This window comes from Chiloscyllium punctatum, chromosome 49 (genome assembly GCF_047496795.1).
Source record: "Chiloscyllium punctatum isolate Juve2018m chromosome 49, sChiPun1.3, whole genome shotgun sequence".
Classification (NCBI taxonomy): Eukaryota; Metazoa; Chordata; class Chondrichthyes; order Orectolobiformes; family Hemiscylliidae; genus Chiloscyllium; species Chiloscyllium punctatum.
In genome coordinates this window covers 18,667,641-18,689,529 of record NC_092787.1, presented here as the reverse complement: position 1 = coordinate 18,689,529, position 21,889 = coordinate 18,667,641, and the positions used below count along the sequence as shown (strand labels likewise).

At 43.9% G+C, this 21,889-nt stretch overlaps 1 protein-coding gene across 7 annotated transcripts in view; it reads right to left on the bottom strand.

Moving 5' to 3' along the window:
- Positions 1–21,889, bottom strand: part of gpr107 (G protein-coupled receptor 107) — a 217,966-nt gene that overhangs the window by 118,793 nt on the left and 77,284 nt on the right. For 4 of the 7 annotated variants that reach the window (XM_072565709.1, XM_072565706.1, XM_072565708.1 and 1 more), the window contains exons 1-2: positions 12,086–12,223; positions 552–674 (exon numbers count right to left, since the gene is read on the bottom strand). In XM_072565709.1, the coding sequence (XP_072421810.1) occupies positions 552–674; positions 12,086–12,187 (225 nt within the window). In that variant the 5' untranslated portion in view covers positions 12,188–12,223. Of the gene's footprint in view, positions 1–551; positions 675–12,085; positions 12,224–21,889 lie in introns of those variants that run through there. The other 3 variants (XM_072565712.1, XM_072565711.1, XM_072565707.1) reach the window with 1 other exon arrangement.

Below are 21,889 nucleotides of genomic sequence, written 5' to 3'. Positions count from 1 at the left end.
TAGTAGGGCTGGAGTACATACAGAAATCTAACTAGGAGTTAGGGTAGGCCAATTGACCCTTTGAACCTGCTCCACCATTCAATATGATCATGGTTGATCATCTAGCTCAATAATCTAATCCAACCCTCCCCCAATATTCCTTGATCACTTTAGCCACAAAATATATTTACATTCTTTTTGAAGATACAATCACAATGTTTAGCATTGATGAACTGCACTATTAATGGAGCAACTTTACCATCTCCCTACTTCAAAGCATAGAAGAGACCAGAATCTATTGTAAGGAGAACATGCACAGTAATAGTAGTATATTATTCAGAGTAAATCAAACATTACTGCAGGTAAAATAATCTATACTGAAGCATCACTTTCCTCTTCACAAATATGTATTGTCCAATTAGCATTAGAGAGGAACCTCGATTATCTAAAATTCAATTACCCGGAATTCGATTAACTGAACTAGATACTGATCGCCCGTGTCCTTTGGATAATCAAGGTTCCTCTGTATAACAAGAAAGTGAAAAATACCTGATGATAGAGACTGAACTTACTGCGGAGGTATCAACAGTTTTGAAGTCAACCTCTTTTGATGTCAAACTGGTCATTTCCACGGTCATATTTCCATTCTTGAAGAAACCAAATGTGTTTAAATGGATCTTTTGCCTAATATCATCCTGTAAAAAGAAACAAATATTCTGTAATCAACAGCAATATTTGCCAAAATTAGAAGACTAAATTTAGAGAACAGGTTCTAGTCCAATCAAGTCTATACTAGTTGTAAGGGAAAACAGGGTACTTAGTTGATTCCATTAGTCTTTTCCCTTACTGTTAAACATGTTAATTTTTCAAAATATTGATCCATCATCTTTAAAAGCTATTAGGGACTCTTCTTCCAGTTGTTTGCTGTGCATTACATATCATAACATCTCTCTTATCGTTTTAATTATGATCTTAAAACTCCTGTCTAGTGCCCAGTTGCCAACCATTGGAAATAGCTTTCCTCATTTTTTTGAAAATTTCTCCGTTTTGAATAGCTAGTAGGTCTTGTCTAAATTGCCCTTTTTTCAACAAAATAGTCTGAGTTGCTCTAGTCCCTCCTTATAACTAAACTCATCCCTTCAATGTCAAACTTCCAATCTTCATACATCTTCCTCAAGTAAAGTGCTCAAAACTGTGCCCTATTCAATCTCATGTCGGTTTGTCTTTTACTCTTGTGATCTATACCACTATTTTCAAAACCTAGAATCTCACTTTTAAAAAAAAATACAGCTTAACCTACTTACCTGCCTGGATTTAAAGGCTTGCACATCTGAACCCACTTGTTTTCTCAGTAAATCTATTCTGCATTTTCTACATTCAGGGTATATGTCCTTTCCTAGTTCTTCTTATAACATATTCACTCAGTAAATAGTTAGATCTGGAATGCACTGACTGAGAGCTTTGGACCCAGGTTCAATCGAGGCTTTTAGAAGATTGAGTAAAATAGAAAATAGAGAAGTGAAAACAATAACTGCAGATGCTGGAAACCAGATTCTGGATTAGTGGTACTGGAAGAGCACAGCAGTTCAGGCAGCATCCAAGGAGTTTCGAAATCGATGTTTCGGGCAAAAGCCCTTCATCCTAAAATAGAAAATATCCAAGAGTTGGGGGATTGTCTGAAAAAAGGAAAAAAAGGGATAAAGAACTCCATAACTCAGAATTTCTGAAATTAAGATGTTGGAGGAGACCCAGGTGAATCTTGATTTTAACATGCAGTTGTTTGGTGGCTTGGGGTTTTCATATACAAGTGGAATTTCCCTTTGAAGTCAGCAGGGGAAATTTATACAAACAAATGAATCAGAGAGGAAGGCCACTCAGCCTCTCTAACCTGCTCTGTCATTCACTAAAATCATGGTTGATCCGAATATTCCACAATTCTGCCTATACCCAAAAAACCTTTCATCCTATCTATTTACTTCTGCCTTAAAATATTCATGGATTTAGCTTTCACCAAGTTTTGAAGAAGAGAATTTCAAAGACTCATGACACTCTGGGGGACCCCTGCTTTTTAAAACAGTGACTCTAGTTCTACAGTCTCCCACAAATCCAAATCTCCTTTCCAAATCTATCTCTGGTCAGAATCTCTCTCATATGTTTCAGTCGTCACCTTTTATGTTTTCAAACTCCAGCAGATACAATCTTTTACATAAGATGACTCACTCATTCCAGGTCGAGTAAACTTTCTCTAAACTGCTTCCAATACATTGTGGGATCATGTTCAAAGAACAACCGAAATTGATGAATGCCGAAAATAGCCTCTTCATTCAATAGTCACAGTAGCACAAGTTTGAGGCGGCAATAGAATCCCGAAGTACAGTTCTTACAATAGCCTCGATATACACAGTTCTTAGATATTTAAAATTCCATTTCTAATGGTGTTACGTTGTTTGATCTATAGTACACAAAGGTTTGAGGGACTTCTGTCCTAGGAAACAGAAGATGTGTTAAAACACGGGCTAACCGCTGGCTGTTACTCCTGATAAGATTAAGAGTGTCTGTCCAGTGTGCTTGCATAATTAAGAGATGTTAGTCCTTTTGTCTTTTAAGTTAGTAAATGTTAGTTAAAAAAAATACCAGGCCTATATGCTCTAAAAAAGTTAGAAATTGTACCTGCACGTAATAAAAGAATTAAGGATATTAAACTGATTACCGTAGCTGGTTTGTGAGATTGTTTACTAATTGCCGATGTGAGTTTCATTCTTTCATGCAAAGCGCTGTTTTGACAGTCAGTTTCTTAAAGGGATAGCAGCCCAGATAAAAAGTATTTAAAAATCACATACTGATTGAGAAAACTGTTCAGTGTTTCAGGGCCAAGGGACGGTTGGCAAGGGCTGATTAATATTATAATCTTTCATGGAGACATGATGGTGGGGATGGTATTCGTCTGAATATGCTACACTTATTCAGAGATAAATAGGCCTAAACGCTGCTTGTAGCAAGGGCTGATAAGGTGCGAAAATGCAGTGATGGGTTTGAAAGTGTTGTCTTGATTAGAAAGGGTCATTTTAATTTGTTCTATCTGATGATAGTAAAATATATTACAGAACCATTGTTTTACGAATGAATGAAGCTGTGTTATAGTAGGGAGTTATGAATTAATGAAACAGGAACGTAGTGTTCACTTGTGAGTGAGTTAATAAAGGAGTTATGAATGAAGAAACATAAAGCGCTTATGATTGGGAAATGTAAAGTGCTTGTGAGTAGGTTAGTGAAGGGACCTAGAATACAATATCTCACAACATTTACATCCTTCTTTAACAAAATAGATCAATACTGTACACAATTCTCCAGATGTGGTCTCACCAATGCTCTGTATACCCCTTCCAATTTAGGTGCAATCTGTCCTTGTACAGGTCACTTCTACCCCAAAAGAGATTCCAATAATCCAAAAATGTGAATCCTTCTCCCATACACCAGCTCCTCAGCCATGCATTCATCTGCTCAATTCTCCTATTCCTGCCCTCACTAGCTCATAGCACTGGGAGTAATCCAAATATTACTACTCGAGGACATGGCTCAGTGGTAAGCACTGCTGCCTCACAGCACCAGGGTCCCAGGTTCAATTTCAGCCTTGGGTGACTGTCTGTGTGGAGTTTGCACATTCTCCCCATGTCGGCGTGGGTTTCCTCTGGGTGCTCTGGTTTCCTCCCACAATCCAAAGATGTGCAGGTCAGGTGAATTGGCCATGCTAAATTGCCCAGAGTGTCAGGTGCATTAAGTCGAGGGAAATAGGTCTGGATGGGTCCCTCTTTGGAGGGTCGGTGTGGACTGGTTGGGCCGAAGGGCCTGTTTCCACACTAGGGAATCTAATCTAATCTATAACTCATTTAAACCTCCTTACTCATACTTGGTCATTAATTCACATCTTGTAGACATCAAAACTGAGCATAAATGGCTAGAAAGCCATAAGGGGCTGGGATTTTCTTTCACTTTCTATCCCAGAGGAACTACATCCAATTGTATGCATCTGCTGTGATTTAGATTACGGTCAGCAAATAGTACAATGCAAGAATGGATACAGGAATGAGCGGCATGGCAGTTCAGTGGTTAGCACTGCTGCCTCACAACGCCAGGGTCCCGGGTTCAATTTCAACTCTTTGCAGGGTTGGTGCAGACTCGATAGGTCGACTGTCCTTTTCCTGCACTACAGGGATTCAATGATTCTATGAACTGGTCCACATCAGAGTGTGCCATACTATATAATCAAATCTCTCACACAGCAAATCTATAATTTTTCAAATGCTGACTGACTAACACTACAACGTAAGAAGAAAACTAGTAGACGACAGAGTTAAAATGGGAACCCCGCTCCTCCTATCTCATCCACTCCTAAATGCACTTGTCTTCTAAGAATTAGATGTGTAAATTGATTGATCTTTTCTGGGAATGGGTAGAAGAATGACAGCAATATGGAACTAAGCTGTACTCAATTTCCAATTCACAAGGAATGGTTGTTAAGAGGAAGATAAACATTTAATTTTGGAGACATAACAGGTGAGGTGCCGGAAGATTGGAGGTTGGCAAACGTGGTGCCACTGTTTAAAAAGGGCAGTAAAGACAAGCCAGGGAACTATAGACCGGTGAGCCTGACCTCCGTGGTGGACAAATTGTTGGAGGGAATCCTGAGGGACAGTATGTATTTGGAAAAGCAAGGACTGATTAGGGATAGTCAACATTGCTTTGTGCCTGGGAAATCAAACTTGATTTTTTGAGGAAGTAATAAAGAGGACTGAAGAGGGCAGAGCAGTAGATGTGATCTACATGGACTTTAGTAAGGCATTCGACAAGGCTCCCTATGGGAGACTGATTAGCAAGGTTAGATCTCATGGAATACAGGGAGAACTAGCCATTTGGATACAGAATTGGCTCAAAGGTAGAAGACAGAGGGTGGTGGTGGAGGGTTGGTTTTCAGACTGTGACCAGTGGAGTGCCACAAGGATCAGTGCTGGGTCCTCTGCTTTTTGTCATTTACATAAATGATTTAGATGCGAACATAAGAGGTACAGTTAGTAAGTTTGCAGATGACACCAAAATTGGAGGTGTAGTGGACAGCGAAGAGGGTTACCTCAGATTACAACAGGATCTGGACCAGATGGGCCAATGGGCTGAGAAGTGGCAGATGGAGTTTAATTCAGATAAATGTGAGGCGCTGCACTTTGGGAAGGCAAATCTTAGCAGGACTTATACACTTAATGGTAAGGTCCTAGGGAGTGTTGCTGAACAAAGAGACCTTGGAGTGCAGGTCCATAGCTCCTTGAAAGTGGAGTCACAGGTAGATAGGATAGTGAAGAAGGCGTTTGGTGTGCTTTCCTTTATCAGTCAGAGTATTGAGTACAGGAGTTGGAAGGTCATGTTGCAGCTGTACAGGACATTGGTTAGGCCACTGTTGGAATATTGCGTGCAATTCTGGTCTCTTTCCTCTCGGAAAGATGTTGTGAAACTTAAAAGGGTTCAGAAAAGATTTACAAGGATGTTGCCAGGGTTGGAGGATCTGAGCTACAGGGAGAGACTGAACAGGCTGAGACTGTTTGCCCTGGAGTGTTGGAGGCTGAGGGGTGACCTTATAGAGGTTTATAAAATTATGAGGGGCATGGATAGGATAAATAGACAAAGTCTTTTCCCTGGGATCGGGGAGTCCAGAATTAGAGGGCATAGGTTTAGGGCAAAGCAATCATATACAGCATTCCTTCTCAAGAAGAAAAGAACAGATGAGTTAGCCCATCTCCAGTATTAGGCTTTTAAAAGCCATAATACAGGATGTAATTAATACTGATAAAGATCCACATGAATTAAAAGAGGAGCCAAAGATTTTTCCTAAATTCTAAACATTATATAATAATGTTAACTGGTTAAATAATGGACACGATGCATATAGATTTTGAAAAGGCACCTGACAATAACCAAAATAAGAGACGTGTTGTTCAAATTAAGGCATCCCCTTTTGAAAGGACTGTAGCAACACTGATGAAGAGTTGTTTAAAGGGAAGCAAATGTAACTTTTCTAAAGCAGTTTAAATATTGGTAAATATTTACGGGGAGGAAATGGCCTACTAGTATTATCACTAGACTGTTAATCCACAGATCCAGGTAATGTTTGGGGCCCTGGGTTCAAATCTTGCCACAACAGATGGAGGAATTTGAATTCAATAAAAAATCTGGAATTAAAAGTCTTAAATGATAATAATGAATCTATTGTTGATTGTCATAAAAAACCCATCTAGTCCACTCACATCCGTTAAGGAGGGATATAGCCATCCTTGCCTGATTTGGCCTACCTGTGACTCCAGACCCAGAACAATGTGGTCGACTCTTAACTGCCCTCTGGACAACTGTGGATGGGAATAAATGCTGCCCTAGCCAGCGACATCCCCATCCCATGAATGAATAAAAGTAACAACCTCGGGGTGAGTACCAGGATCACTGCTCAAAAATAAAACATCAAATTTTACAGATGACATATAACTAAACAAAAACCTTTCCATATTAAAAGGCCAGTGAATTAGTATTTGGTGTCTTGAAAAAAGTTAGCGGGAATTAATGGACAGATTTTTCAGGGATCCAACAAGCATATGAGCTGAATGATCTCATTCTACACTATAAAATTCAATAAATGATAACATTAATCAACTATTCTGTTTACTTTACTGCAGTGATTCAGAGCTGCAAGAGGGCTACAAAAGAGGGTATGCCTGGATGAGTGTCGTTCCAATAATATTCAAGAAGCTCAACACCATTATGAAAAAGCAGCTGCTTGATTGAAACTTCATTTAACGTCTTCAACATTCATTTCATACATCACTGACATTCAGGAGCATCAGTATGTACCATCTGCACGATACATTGCAACAATTCATCAAAGCCCCTTAGGCAACATTAGATTGGTTGCAGAGATGAGGGGTTTGTTGTATGAAGTGAGGTTGAACAGTTTCGGCCCATAATCTCTGGAATTTAGAAGAATGAGGGAAAATCAAGGGGTATTCAAGATGATAAAAGATATGGATGAAATAGACGTGGAGCAGATGCTATAGAGTTGAGGAGAAACTACTTCTCCCAAACAGTTGAGTGTCTGTGGAATTCACTACCCAAATTAGTTAGATGCTGGGACAGTGAGTAAATTTAAGGAGGAATTGGGCAGATTTTTAATTGGTAATGAGTTGAAGGAGTACAGAGAGAAGCCAGGAAAATGGGGGTGAGGAGCATATCAGCCATGATCAAATGGCAGAGCAGACTCAATGGATCAAATGACCTAATTCTGCTCCTGTATCTTATGAACAAATAAACACTTTCCAAACCTGCAATCACTAGCACTGAGAAGGAACAGCCAATACATGAGAATATCACCATCTGCGTGTTCCTCTTCCAAGTCAAATATCACATTTGGAATTCTATTACTTTCCCTTCACTGTCACGAGGTAAAATTTAGCATTTTAGCATCCCTTTTCATTGACAATAGCAGCTTAGTAAACTGTGAAGGAATTTGGGACATGAGTGCAAACTACCCAACAGTAGGAAGGCACCAGATGTTAGGTATTTCTCCTCCCAGAGAGTAGTGACTTTGTGGAATACAACTCTTGCTGGTATGTTGGGCTTTGACTCTGGATTACAATGGGGACGTCAACAGGTTTTGAGTGGAACAGATATCTCAACTTATAAATGATGAGTGTCTTCATAAGTAACACTAGCTGCATGTAACTTCCTAGGCTGATTTTAAATTGCGGCTACGGATGACAGTAGAATTTCCCAGACAATTTTTATCATTCCTGTCTATTTTTTTCCTCTTGTTTCTGCCTTTTATAATGATTTACCAGTGTGCAGGAAAAGAATGGAGGGAGGTTAGCAATCATGGCCTGGGACAGCTTTCGTTGGACCAGCTGATCCAACCTTGCCCATCAAATGTGTACATTAATAATAGACTTCCATTGCATAAATACAAACATGATAAAACCCTCAAAGTCTTTCACTTCAAACAGAAGGAACTTGCAAGTTTTAGCAACCTGAGCTACTTTATTTGAATAAAGGAAAAAACGCAAAATATTTCTTCATGGTCAGTTTGATTATCTTCAGACTTAGTCAACTTCAGCAAGTTTTCTTGCAAAAATATCCTGTGCAAAATCAGAAAACACCGAATGGCATTCCTCAATTATTCTAAATGTTTAATTTACACACAAATTAAAGGACTAAAGTAAGACCAAGACTACAATTCTGTCTCTTAAAATATATGTTAAGAATAAACCAATGATGCTAGATGGCCCTTTCAAGGAGCAGAAAAACCAATAATTGAGTGCAACTGGCAAAGTTAACATAACTCAGTCAACAACTGAAATTTATAGACCTACATGGATTAGTTCATTCATCTCATCCACTTTCATCGATCGACTACACTTACAATCTTCCAGTACAAACTTCCAATATTCAGCAAATTTTCCGATCCCGACAATGCCCGACCCTTTCCATCTCTTACCTCATTTATGCCTAGAAAACAGACATAATTTTTCTAAGTCCATTTTCTGTGCACTATTTCGTCCTTCGCTTCATCACTAGTAAACCTGCTTTCAGTTGCCATCACGTTCTGAAAGTTTGTCCCTCATCTCCCTCCACCTCGCTCTCTCTTCAACTTTATAACATTCCAGAAACACTCTCATTTACTTATTTTTGATCACCTCTCATCATCACTTTTCATTCAATATCCATTTTCTTTCCTCACACCTCTGTTCTGCAGCATAGAAATTTTGTTGTTTACGGGGCTACGCGAACACAATTTGTTTTTCCGGGATTTTCTTATTTCCTCAAATTCTTTTGCCCCTCACTTACAGTGGAAGAAGCCTTAAAAAACAGTTCTCCACATCGATAATTTCCAATTCAAAATGTTACTTGAAGTCAAAAACCGAGTTTGGAACAACAAATTATACAGGCGAAAGGGAGGACTGCAGATGCTGGAGACTGGAGTCGAGAGTGTGGTGCTGGAAAAACACAGTAGGTCAGGCAGAATCTGAGGAGCAGCAGAATCAATGTTTCAGGCAAAAGGCCGAATTCCTGACAGTCAGAGGGTCATAGAGATGGACAGAACAGAAACAAACCCTTCGGTTCAACGTGTCAATGCCAACCAGATATCCCAACCTAATCTAGTCCTATTTGCCAGCATTTGGCCCATATCCATCTATACCCTTCCTATTCATATATCCATCAGATGCCTTTTAAATGTTGCAATTGTACTCGCCTCCACAACATCCTCTGGCAGCTCATTCCATACACGTACCACCCACTGCGTGAAAAAGTTGCCCCTTAGGTCTCTTTTATATCTTCCCCCTCTCACCCTAAACCTATTGTTCTGGACTCCCCCACCTCAGGGGAAAAAACCTTGTCCATTTACCCTATCCATGCCCCTCATGATTTTATAAACCTCTATGAGGTCACCCCTCAGCATTCGACACTCTAGGGAAAACAGCCCCAGTCTATTCAAATCCTCCAACCCTGGCAACATACTTGTAAATCTTTTCTGAACCCTTTCAAGTTTCACAACATCCTTTCCGTAGGAAGGAGGTCAGAACTGCATGCAATATTCCAAAGTGGCCTAACCAACGCCCTGCACAGCTGCAACATGACCTCCCACTGCTATACTCAGTGATCTGACCAATAAGGGAAAGCATACCAAATACCTTCTTCACTAACCTATCTACCTGTGACTCCACTTTCAAGGAGCTATGAACCTGCACTCCAAGGTCTCTTTGTTCAGCAACACTCCCTAGGACCTCCACATTAAGTGTATAAGTCCTCCCAAGATTTGCTTTCCCAAAATTCAGCACCTCGCATTTATCTCAAATGAACTCCATCTGCCACTCCTCAGCCCGCTGGCCCATCTGATCAAGATCCTGTGGAATCATAACCTTCTTTGCTGTTCACTACACCTTCAGTTTTGGTGTCATCTGAAAACTTACTAATTACACCTCCTATGTTCATATTCAAATCATTTATATAAATGACGGAAAATAGCGGACCCAACACTGATCCTTGTGGCACTCCACTGGTCACAGGCTCCAGTCTGAAAAACAACCCTCCACCACCACCCTCTGTCTTCTACCTTTCAGCCAGTTCTGTATCCAAATGGCTAGTTCTCCCTGTATTCCATGAGATATAACCTTGCTCACCAGTTTCCCATGGGGAACTTTGTCGAACGCTTTACTGAAGTCCATACAGATCACGTCCACCACTCTGCTCTCATCAATCCTCTTTGTTACTTTTTCAAAAAAACTTTAAGTTTGTGAGACATGATTTCCCATGCACAAAGCCATATTGACTATCCCTAATCAGTCCTTGCCTTTCCAAATATTGTAAATCCTGTCCCTCAGGATTCCCTCCAACAATTTGCCTACAACCGACGTCAGGCTCACCAGTCTATAATTGTCTGGCTTGTCCTTATCACCTTTCTTAAACAATGGTACCAAATTAGCCAACCTCCAGGCTTCTGGCATCTCACCTGTGACTATCAATAATACAAATACCTCAGAAAGGGGCCCAGCAATCACTTCCCTAGCTTCCCAGAGTTCTAGGGTACACCTGATCAGGTCCTGGAGATTTATCCACTTTTATGCGTTTCAAGACATCCAGCACTTCTTCCTCTGTAATTTGGATGTTTTTCAAGATGTCACCATCTATTTCCACACATTTTATAATCTTCCATGTCCTTCTCCACAGTAAATACTGATGCAAAATACTCATTTAGTATTTCCCCCATCTCCTGCAGCTGCACACAAAGGTTGACTTGCTGATCTTTGAAGGGCCCTCTTCGCTTCCTTGTTACCCTGGTGTCCTTAATGTATTTGTACAAACCTTTTGGATTCTCCTTAACCTATTTGCCAAAGTTCTCATGTCCCATTTTGCCCTCCTGATTTCCCTCTTAAGTATACTCCTACTGCCCTTATATTCTAAGGATAAGGGCTTTTGCCCAAAATGTTGGTTCTCCTGCTCCTCAGATGCTGCCTGACCTGCTGTGCTTTTCCAGCACCACACTCTCAACAACAAATTATATGCCTGTTGACAGTTCTACATAGCTGAAGTTGATTGTGTACAAACAAATATCGTAAATAGTACTGCACACCTGTGTGAAAATTACAAGTAGCCATCAATACAATTCACATAAATTCTAGAGTGAACACTAGCATTTAAATCCTTTTGCTTATTTTCTCAATGAGATGCTGACCTATTAAAATATTGAGTCAGCTTTTGGAGATTATGAAGTAAAAGTCATTACTTAATCCTGTGAATAATCTATATAATCTACACAATTATACAGTTAACATGCTCCGAGGAAAATACTTTTTCCTATCTCTTGGAAGAATTATCAGCTTTACATCTAAATAATCATACCTCACATAAAATTTATCTCTGGCACCTAACCTGAAAAGAACAAGACTGCACGTGTGCATAAGTTTGAGAAAGAAATGTTGACAATTCATTGTATCCAAGGATGTTCGTACAATCTACCACTGACAGTTGCCAATTTTGAAGACATTTGGATTTTATTTCCACCGTCAAAAGAATTAGCTACATGCAATACATGTAACCATATGTTTACATTATTGACATGTACTACAAATGTGCATGCTTGATAATTGGATTAGGATGGGCTTGCAGTGTTGCAAACTCACAGGCTTCTCTGGTATTCGTTGTTTTGGCCTCCAATAGTGAGTATAGGTAAATATAGGCAAGATAACAAGGTGATCTGCATCAATGCAACGGAACTGAAGATTTAGTTGGGGTGAAGCACTCATCAAAAAGAACGCAATTACTACAATGAAAACCTAAGTATTCTCATAAAATTCAGTAAGTGTCGCACAGGGTGCTTTGTACAAGGAGGAAACATAACTCTCTTTAGTTGTTAAACCACAGAAGAAAAAAGCAAATGTAATAAAAGACGGCCTCCAACCGAGGTGAATCGTCCAGATATCAGGCTCGATCCGTCATTTAAACCCATTCCCACCACCAGTCGAGAAGTCATTCCAGGGGAAAATAAGCACAATTTCCCAAATCTCAATGCCTCAGCCTTTACCTTCAGGATCAGGCGATGAATTCGGCCTTGAACCGACGCCGACAAAAACATGCAGATAAGAAATGCCCAGCTCCAGACAACAAACAAACGCGCCATCGCCATGTCTTGAACAACGTCACCATCCGAATGAGCTTCCGGGATCAGAGGTTACCCAGAGCAAGGACAACCAGCAGCTGTCATACAGTACAGAGGGCACTAAGTTGGAAACACAACATTAATCCTGTTTCTCTATCCGCAGGTGCTGCCTGACCTACTTTTGTATCACTTTCAGCATCTACAGATTTTTGCTTTTATAAGGAATGAAATGTTACTTTTACTTAGAATATAATGAACTAATATAGAGGAAAAAGTAAATGCACTTAATTGACACAAAGCTTGGTGAAACTGGATTATTCTTCAGAGCAGTGAACATTAAGGGGAGATTTGACAGAAGTCTTCAAAATCACAAATGGTTGTACTGAGTAAATAAGGAGAAATTATTTCTGACAACTATCAAAAGGGTACAGATTGAAACGCAGGCCTATGGGAACCAATGAGTAAAAGAATGTCTTTAGTGATTCAGCTCCCACAAAGAGCTAGGACCAGATCAGCTTTGGGTCCAAATCAACATCGACAACAAATTCCAAACAGAAAATTATAAATGAAGTGCTACAAGTTTACAGAGAAAAAGGGAAGGTTGGGAGCTGGAGTGATGAAGAGTTTGAACTTCAAGTACAGAAAATGATAACCATTTTGAAATTGATTGATTCAGGGGATAGGAATGATGAAGTAACTCCAGAGGCCAGTAACCAGTCATCCTTTATTTACATGTAGAGAGAGCTTGACACTGATCCAGCTTCCTCAGAGTTAGCAGAACTCTGTTTTTTTTTAATTAACCCCCACACTACCGATAGTGCTTATTTTTTCCCCAGCACCCGTGTGTGTGCAGGTCTGAGACACAAGGTGTATGAATCTATATTCAATTTCCACCACCAGGAAGAAAGGAAACACCCGAGTAGCCAGCGACAAGCAGTGCCCTTCACATCAAAGGGCAATGCTGTGTGATCAAACAGTGAAGGGGGAGGGTAGGGATTAAATCAAAATAGAATTGGAGGGGGAAAGAACTCCTGTTTATTTTTTTTTCTCTTTTTTTTAGAACCTCTGACCCTCCTGTTTTTTTTAATCTTTTTTCCCCAGCACCCATGTGTGTGTGCAGGTGTGAGACACAGTGAGAGACAAAAGGTGCACGAATCTTTATTCAATTTCCACCACCAGGAAGATAGGAAAACACCCGAGTGGCCAGTGACAAGCAGTGCCCTTCACAAAAGGGCAATGCTGTGTGATCAAACCAGTGAAGAGGAGGGCAGGAATTAAATCAAAATAGAGTTGGAGGGGGAAATAATGCACTCCACTCCCTGCGGCACCCACCTCTCCCTGAACTGCTCCAGGGCGTTGGTGGAGACTGCGTGCTCCTTCTCCAAGGACACACGGGCCCTAACGTTACCGCAGAAGAGGGGCAGGCAGTCGGCCCTAACGATCCCCTCTACGGCCCGCTGCCTGGACCTGTTAATGGCTAGTTTGGCCAGGCCCAGGAGCAGAACTCCTGTTTATTTAGTTTTCTTTTTTTTCTGACACTCCTGTTCTTTTTGTTTTCTTTTTTACTGCTAACCCCCACACTACCGCCTAACTGCAGTAGTGCTTATTTTTTTCCCCAGCACCCATGTGTGTGTGCAGGTGTGAGACACAGTGAGAGACAAAAGGTGCAAAAATCTTTATTCAATTTCCACCACCAGGAAGACAGGAAAACACCCGAGTGGCCAGTGACAAGCATTGCCCTTCACATCAAAGGGCAATGCTGTGTGATCAAAACAGTGAAGGGGAGGGCAGGGATTAAATCAAAATAGAGTTGGAGGTGGAAATAATGCACTCCATCCCTGCGGTACCCACCTCTCACTGAACAACTCCAGGGTATTGGCGGAGACCGCGTGCTCCTTCTCTAAGGACACCCGGGCCCTAACATAACCGCAGAAGAGAGACAGGCAGTCGGCCTAACGACCCCTTCCACGGCCCGCTGCCTGGACCTGTTTATGGCCAGGCCCAGAATCCCTGTTTATTTTTTTTCCCCCTTTCTTCCCAGCACCCATGGTGTGTGTGTGCGTAGGTGTGAGACACAGTGAGAAACACAAAGTACACGAATCTTTATTCAATTTCCACCACCAGGAAGATAGGAAAACACCCGAGTGGCCAGTGACAAGCACTGCCCTTCACATTAAAGGGCAATACTATGTGATCAAAACAGTGAAGAGGAGGGAGGGACTAAATCAAAATAGAGTTGGAGGGGGAAATAATGCACTCCACTCCCTGCGGCGCCCACCTCTCCCTGAACTCCTCCAGGGTGTTGGTGGACACCGCGTGCTCCTTCTCCAAGGACATCCTGGCTCTAACGTAACCACAGAAGAGGGGCAGGCCACAACATGGCGGCCACCAGCTGGTTTATGACCAGCACTCGACTCCTGTAAGATAGCACTCAGAGCAGTCCTGTCCAGCGGCCTAGGTGAGCCGAGACTTTGGCCTCCAGCTCCTGCCAGTTGGCCAGCCAGGATTCCTCAGCCGGGCTGAGGTAGACCCCCCAGGAAGAGGAGATGGGTGGTATTCCAGCTGAACCCCCATAACTCCTCCAGCAGACAGTCCACCCACCACGGACCGACCAGTAGTCCGGAACATTTGGCCCAGTTGATCCTGGCGGAAGACGCTGCCGAGTACACGGCCTGGCACTCGCGCATCCTCCCCAGGTCAGCCGGGTCGGTGAAAATGAGGAGCACGTCGTCGGCGTAGGCCGAGAGGACCACCCCCGTGCCCGCGCCGCGCAGAACCAGCCTCGACAACCTCCTCTGCAAGAGGTGCAGGAAAGGCTCCACGCACAGGGAATACAGCTGGCCGGACAGGGGGCAGCCTTGATGCACTCCTCTCCCAAAGTGAAGGGGCGCCGTCAGGGACCCGTTAACTTTAACCAGACACTCTGCGGCGGCGTACAAACGTCGGATCCGGACGACGAACTGCGTCCCAAACCCAAATGCCCACAGAGTCCCGAGCGGGTACTCGTGATTGACCCTGTCGAACGCCTTCTCCTGGTCGAGAGACAGGAAGGCGCTCGGCAGACCAGCCCATCGCCAGAAATGGATCAGGTCCCGCACCAGGTGGACGTTTTCGTGTATCCTCCGGCCTGGGACTGTGTAGGACTGGTCCGGGTGAATCATGTGGGCCAGCACGGAGGCCAGGCGAGAAGACAACACCCTGGCAAAGATTTTGTAGTCCATGCTGAGGAGGGAGACCGGACGCCAGTTCTTCAAGGAACGAAGGTCCCCCTTCTTTAGCAGCAGGACGATGACCACCCTGCGCCAAGAAAGGGGCAGCCGTCCGGCATTTAGGCATTCCCCCAGGACCTGCGCGTAGTCCCTCCCCAGGACGTCCCAGAACGCCCTGAAGAACTCCACAGTCAGCCTGTCCAGCCCCGGCGTTTTGCCCCTCGAGGGTGTCGGTCAGCTCCTCTAAAGTGACGGGAGCATCGAACCTTCCGGCGTCCTCCGGGCTGAGCTACGGCAGGTCCTCCCACAGAACTCTGCAAGCATCCTCGCTGGACAGATCCGGAGAGAACAGAGCCATGTAACAGTTTCGGACGTGGGCCCTGATGCCCTCCGGATCTGAGACGAGGGACCCGTCGTCGGCCAGCAGCAGAAGGAGCTGCTGACGGGTGCCAGGCCTTTTTTCCAGCGAGTAGAAGAAGGGGTAGCCGCTGTCCAGGTCCTGGAGGAGCTGGATCCGTGACCTCACATATGCGCCCTGAGCCCTGACGAGCTGCAGCTCCTGGAGCGCGGCCTTCTTCTCTTCATACGTCCCACACTGGGCCGGGTCTGCGTCCTGCTGACCGAGGCGTGACTCCAGGTCAAGCATCTCCCGCTCCAACTCCCCAATCCTGGATTTCTGCCTCTTGGTCGACCCCCTCGCGTACTCCTGACAGAAGACGCTGACGTGAGCCTTGCCCACCTCCCACCATAGCCTCAGAGAGGGGAAGCTTCCCCGCTTCCTTCTCCAATCAGCCCAGAAACGACATAACGAGCCCCAGAACCGCTCGTCCTCCAGCAGCAGGTTGTTAAAGTGCTAGTACGTGGAGCCAAGCCTGGCGCCGAACAGAAGGAGTTCTGCCCACACCAGGTGATGGTCCGTGCACGACACCTGCCGCGTGGAGGCCTTCTGAAAACAGGAGGCGTACGCCCGCGAAACATACAGGCAGTCGATTCTGGACGCTCTGACCCCAGGGCTCACTAAGGTGAAGGCGATGGAGTCGGGGTGGAGATTCCGCCAGACGTCCACCAGGTCGAAGGACTTGACCAAGTCCCCCAACCTCCTCCCCGACGCCCAGCCAGTGCGGGCACCACTGTGGTCCCTGCCCTCGAGGACTCAATTAAAATCTCCCCCGAGGACGACGCACTGCCTCTGGTCAATGGAAGCAAGATGAGTGGGCACTTCTTCAAAAGAAGCTCGCTTGCCTCGGCCCGGCCAGGGGAGCGTAGACGTTCACCAAGTGAAGCACCGCGCCCCCCAACCAGTATTAATGTGCATACCGTTAAATCTACGTGCTGTGTTTCCACATTGTCTTACCTGGCCAACATCAAAGCAGACCTCCAGTTTCTACAGGACCTGAAAATGGTCAAGCTTATGGACCCACAGGCATTCGATTTGTCAGGGGCAATGATAGCTGTTCCTCCGATCTGGATATTCTGCTACGAGGAAGCAACTTCTTCATCTCTGAAGTTTAAGTATGGGGGTCGGGCACCTTCTTGTAGCAGAAATTAGGTACAGAAATGCTCCCCTAAAACTAATTAACACGTAACCCGCTGTAGCAAAAAGAGAGTGGCTGGCCGTCCTGCAGTAGCTTCGCACTGCTACTGGTGATGTCCAAATTGGTCATTCTGGCTGGAGACCTCAAGTGCATCTCCAATGCAGATAGACAATCCAAAAGGACTCGGCAAAAGTGAGGACTGCAGACGCTGGAAACGACAGTTTAGATCACAGTGGTGCTGGAAAAGCACAGTAGGTCAGGCAACATCTGAGGAGTAGGAAAATTGATGTTTCAGGCAAAAGCCCTTCATCAGGAATCCAGAAGGACTGACAGTGATCTGGATTCCACATCTAGATTCTGGATGGAAACCGTTAAAGTCACTAATATGCATGACAGCTGCAGCACCTCCGCAGATGTGGCACAGCAATAGATATGCCAGGTCATGGCCAGACGGGTCTATCTGATCAAGGATAGATTTCCTGTTTGCATCTCACATGTTCTCAGTTAGATCCACTGACGTCAAGCCAGTGTTCTTCCCTCACTTATGGGACAGCCAGTGGACCAGCAATGGTACACGAAAGCTGAAAATGAAACTGTTGGCCTCCTAAAACATTGAGAAACTAAAAAAAAGAGTCTGAGTCTCCATTGGACTGGTGAGAAGATCAAAAGGTGTTTAGAAGGAGCGAGAGAGAGAGAGAGAGAGAGATGGGGATAACTGAAAACTCCAAAACACGATGCAGAACTTACTCCTGCTGCAGACGAATGAGGGCGATGTCACAGAGGATCTCCAAGGAGGTGAAGAACCAGCAAGCCTCTCTTCTTGCTTTAGCAGCCTCCAAGATAATCTTGCAGTCCAGGGTCTGCTCAATGGAGCAGTATGAGACAAGCTTCTGTTTCTTCTTCCAGAAGGTGCACAAGGAGAGCTGGGTGTTCAACTGCTGAGCATAGAGCACTCCTTGTGCACCTTCTGGAATAAGAAGATGGCTCAGTAACATCATCTCAGTCTGACATACTGAGGATCAGCAAATCTTTTTATGCCAGTCTGTATGATACAAAGCCCACAGAGAGTGCAACCTAACAGTTATTCCTGTCCTTTCTCATGGATGAACGACGTGGGAGGGGCTGGGCCAGCTATTATCTCTGGATGAGCTGACCAAAGCTCATGTCTTTAGAATAAAACTCCTGGAAGTGACAGCTAACCAGACAAGTTGTATTCGGTTCTGTGGGACTTGATTGGCCAGGACCTGCTGGAGATGAACAAAAGTATGATGAAGGGCTTTTTGCCAGAAATGTCGATTTTCCTGCTCCTTGGATGCTGCCTGACTTGCTGTGCTTTTTCAGCACCACTCTAATCTAGACTCTGGTTTCCAGCATCTGCAGTCCTTGTTTTTACCAAGAGTATGTTTCTGTCAGGTAGCATGTGCAAATCCATTACGTATGATCACCCTCACCTATAAGCAGGAGGAAATTAGAAATTGGTCACCAATTTCATTGCTGAATACATACAACAAAATCCTATCTAAGGTCATCGCCAACCTGGCGAGATCTGCTCTGGGATCAGTGATTCACCCTGACCAGACCTGTAGCAAGCAAGCAAGCAGGAATTTCTCAGAGCCTCGTGCACCTCAGGGATACAATCACCTATTTGCAGGACAAGGAGTTGGATACCTGCCTCATCAGCCTGGACCAGGAGAAGGTCTTTGACAGGTTATTGCACATTTACGTGTGGAACGTGCTGTCCAAAATGGGTTTTGGGCAGGGAATTTGCAACTGTATCTGACTACTCTCCATCAACATCATTAGTGCAGTCTCAAATCGATGGGTGGGAATCTGAAAACTTCCTGATCAGATCCAGAGTCAGGCAGGGCTGTGTGATATTAAAGAGTTAATTTGCTCTCTTGACCTGCAGGAAATTGGATGTCCTGGTGACAGTGTGGATGTCTCTGTTCTACAGATAGAATGTAAGTTAATTTACATCCCTTGCCATTCAAAGCCATGTACATAACAGTCTCCCACTATTCAGAGAGAGTTTACATTTGCAACATCATCCTAATCAAAATCAATAAAAACATTACAGTTGAAATTCTGACTTGTAGTTAAAAAATGATTTGCAACAGATTTGACCATTAAGGGATGATTTACATAATGGTTTCTGGAGATGATTTGGTCACTGCATTGTGTCATGAGTGGCATATGACTGTGGGAGAGTGGCTGGGGGTTGTCTGTGGGCATTACTGACTGATGTAAAGATTTTGTATAAAGAAAGGCTGTTTCTTTCTCGACACTCTTCGCAAACATGGTGAAGAGCGTTGAGAGTTTCTCCAAAGTTTGTACTGTATTTGCTTAATAAAGTGTGGCTGCTGTTCACAGAAGTTGGCATATTGCAGTTGCATCAAGTGTGTAAGAATCTCAGGAAAAAGAAGAACTCAACTGCTGCTCACTCTCTCCTGCCTTGTTTATGTTATATAGAGCCTTTTGCTGAATCCATCAGGAAATTTGGGAGCCTAAGAGGGACGGCTATTCCAAGTAGCAAAGGCATGCAAGTCAATGCTTCCCTGTAACTGGACGACATTTGAATCTGCTGTCTATGCACACATAGGAGCATCCGCAATGAGTTTCAACTGGTCTCGGGAGCCAAGGTCATTCAACACGAGCAATTCCATGTTTTTTGAGAACTGGGCTGATGGATCCTTTTTCCCCTTCACCATCAGGACAATTACCTGAAGGTGCTGGGAATATAGTTAGGGGCCAAAATCTTGAAAGGAGCACATTGCCAAGGTAAACTGGTCTTTTGGGAACATTGCTCCCTTTCCATTGCAAATAAAAACCTGGTCAGCAGATGTGAGGTGCACTTTTGTATGTGGTGCAGGTCTGGTCCATTACCTGAAACTGTTGTTGCGGTCACCCAAGCTATCTTCCACTTCATCTAGAGGTCTAAGATGAACTATATCTGAAGGGACTCCATGTACAAAACTTTGGATAAGGGGTGAAAAGAACATACCCAACATTGCCCTCATTCTGAGGGCCACTACATACTGAAGTTCCACCTGTCCCTGGTGCTGCGAAGGGTGGGACTGGCCTCATTGTCATGGAACACTCCAAATAGTTGGCCAATTCCATATCACCTGTCAGTTTTGGAGAAATTTGCAAAGTAAAACCTTGACTACCAGTCCATCAGGAAGTGGTCAGTACGTAGTGTTGTTGAGATCCTTGGGAAGAGGAGAGGGTGGCTCTCGTCAAGTGGTTCACTGAGCAGACTATTAAAGTCATTTGTAGAATGTCCTATCACCAGAATTTTTCAACAAGTACCAAGACATCACTTGGCTGTTGGTGAGAAGGGTACCACCTGAAATCCTTAATGCATGCCTAGTCAGTCTGTGCTGCCACACATTGCCCTCAAAGCAGGTGTGGCGGAGGTTGGGTGTTCAAACTGTCATACATCTCATGCTGAAATGTGCCTTTGCAAACAAAATCTGGGGGAAGATGCTCTGTGTTCCCTGGGACACGCACTGAGGCAAACATCAATAGCGCCTCAAGGACCATCACTCAGTGAAAAATGCTCTTTGGTCGGCCTGAAATTTGTTGATCTTCCAGAACAAGGAGTTGAGCCCAAACCAGTGTTGTCCAGGACTATGTGCTGAGGAACATACTAAAAGTTTGCAGCAGCTGCTGCTAAGGCACAGTTAAGAAAGACCACTGTCTTAGGACCATTCAATTATTGGACCCTCCTCGTACCTCAACTGCATGTAAATATCATCTTGTAGGTGTAAGAAAGGTCTTTCATTTAAGCTTGGGGGCAGAGAGTCATAAAGGTATATAGCATGGAAACAGACCCTTTGGTCCTACTCGTCCATGCTGCTCATTTTGATTTCTCTTCACAGATGCTGCCAGATCCGATGTTTGTTTGTTTCTGCATAGTCACGCCAGTTCTGTTCTGTAGAGTAGTATACCAAGGAAACAAAGATATTTTTTATGAAAAAAGTACATTCTTGAAATTTAAAAAAAAAAGGAGGTACTGGCAGTACTGTATGTCCTTGTTGGCACTCTGGGAACAGCCCCACTAACATGGCTATGTCTGCATTCAATCCTGGCCACCAGACATTCCATCTTCATTTTGGAAATCCCTGGATGACCCTGGTAGAGTTCAGTCAGTATCTGGCAGTGACCTTTGCTTGGGACAATCACTCTTGCTCCCTATCATAATATGCCATCCTCTATTTGATCTGGTCTCTTCAGTTTCAAAATGTTTTAATTCTGGTTGTGACAGCCATTTGTGCCCTATCACCACCAGCTGTTTCAGTTTTGCCAGGACCAGATCTTTGTGTCCAGAATCTATTATTGTCAGCTGTGACTGGAAGCATGTACAGAAAATTTAAAACCATTACAGACTCGTCCAGTGGCATTACCACCAGTGTTTATCTGCCAGTGGGAAGCAGCTCAATGCATTATTATTTGCTATTTGCATTCCCAGAATGTTCCAACTTGTAACAATACGTACTTTGTATTAAAGCTTAGTATTCAATACTCCCATCACCAGAAAAAACATGCATGTACCCAGAGAACCAGCAACAAGCAAAACCTGGTAGCAATGCTGACATGAAAGATAAGTGAAGGGAGAGGGTTGGAATTCAAATCAAAATAGAATTGGAAGGGGAAATAATGCATTCTACCCACTCGGTGCTCAGATCTCCCTCGCCACATGCTCCCTCTCCAAGGACCAGAACATAGCCACAGAAGAGGGGCAGTCAGCGAAAATGACCCCCACCATGGCCCATTGTCCTTGTGGGTCTGCATCTGGGCCTGGCTAGGCTGGTTATAAACAGGTCCAGGCATTCTCCAACTTGCCTGCATCTCTCTACCAGAGGATCAGGAGCAGGGGCTGAAGTGCGACCAATAACACAGCAGAAGGTCCTTCAGGGAACTAAAATGGGAGTGCAAATGCCTACAACCAATATATACATGGTCCGTGGACTCCACAGTGTCAG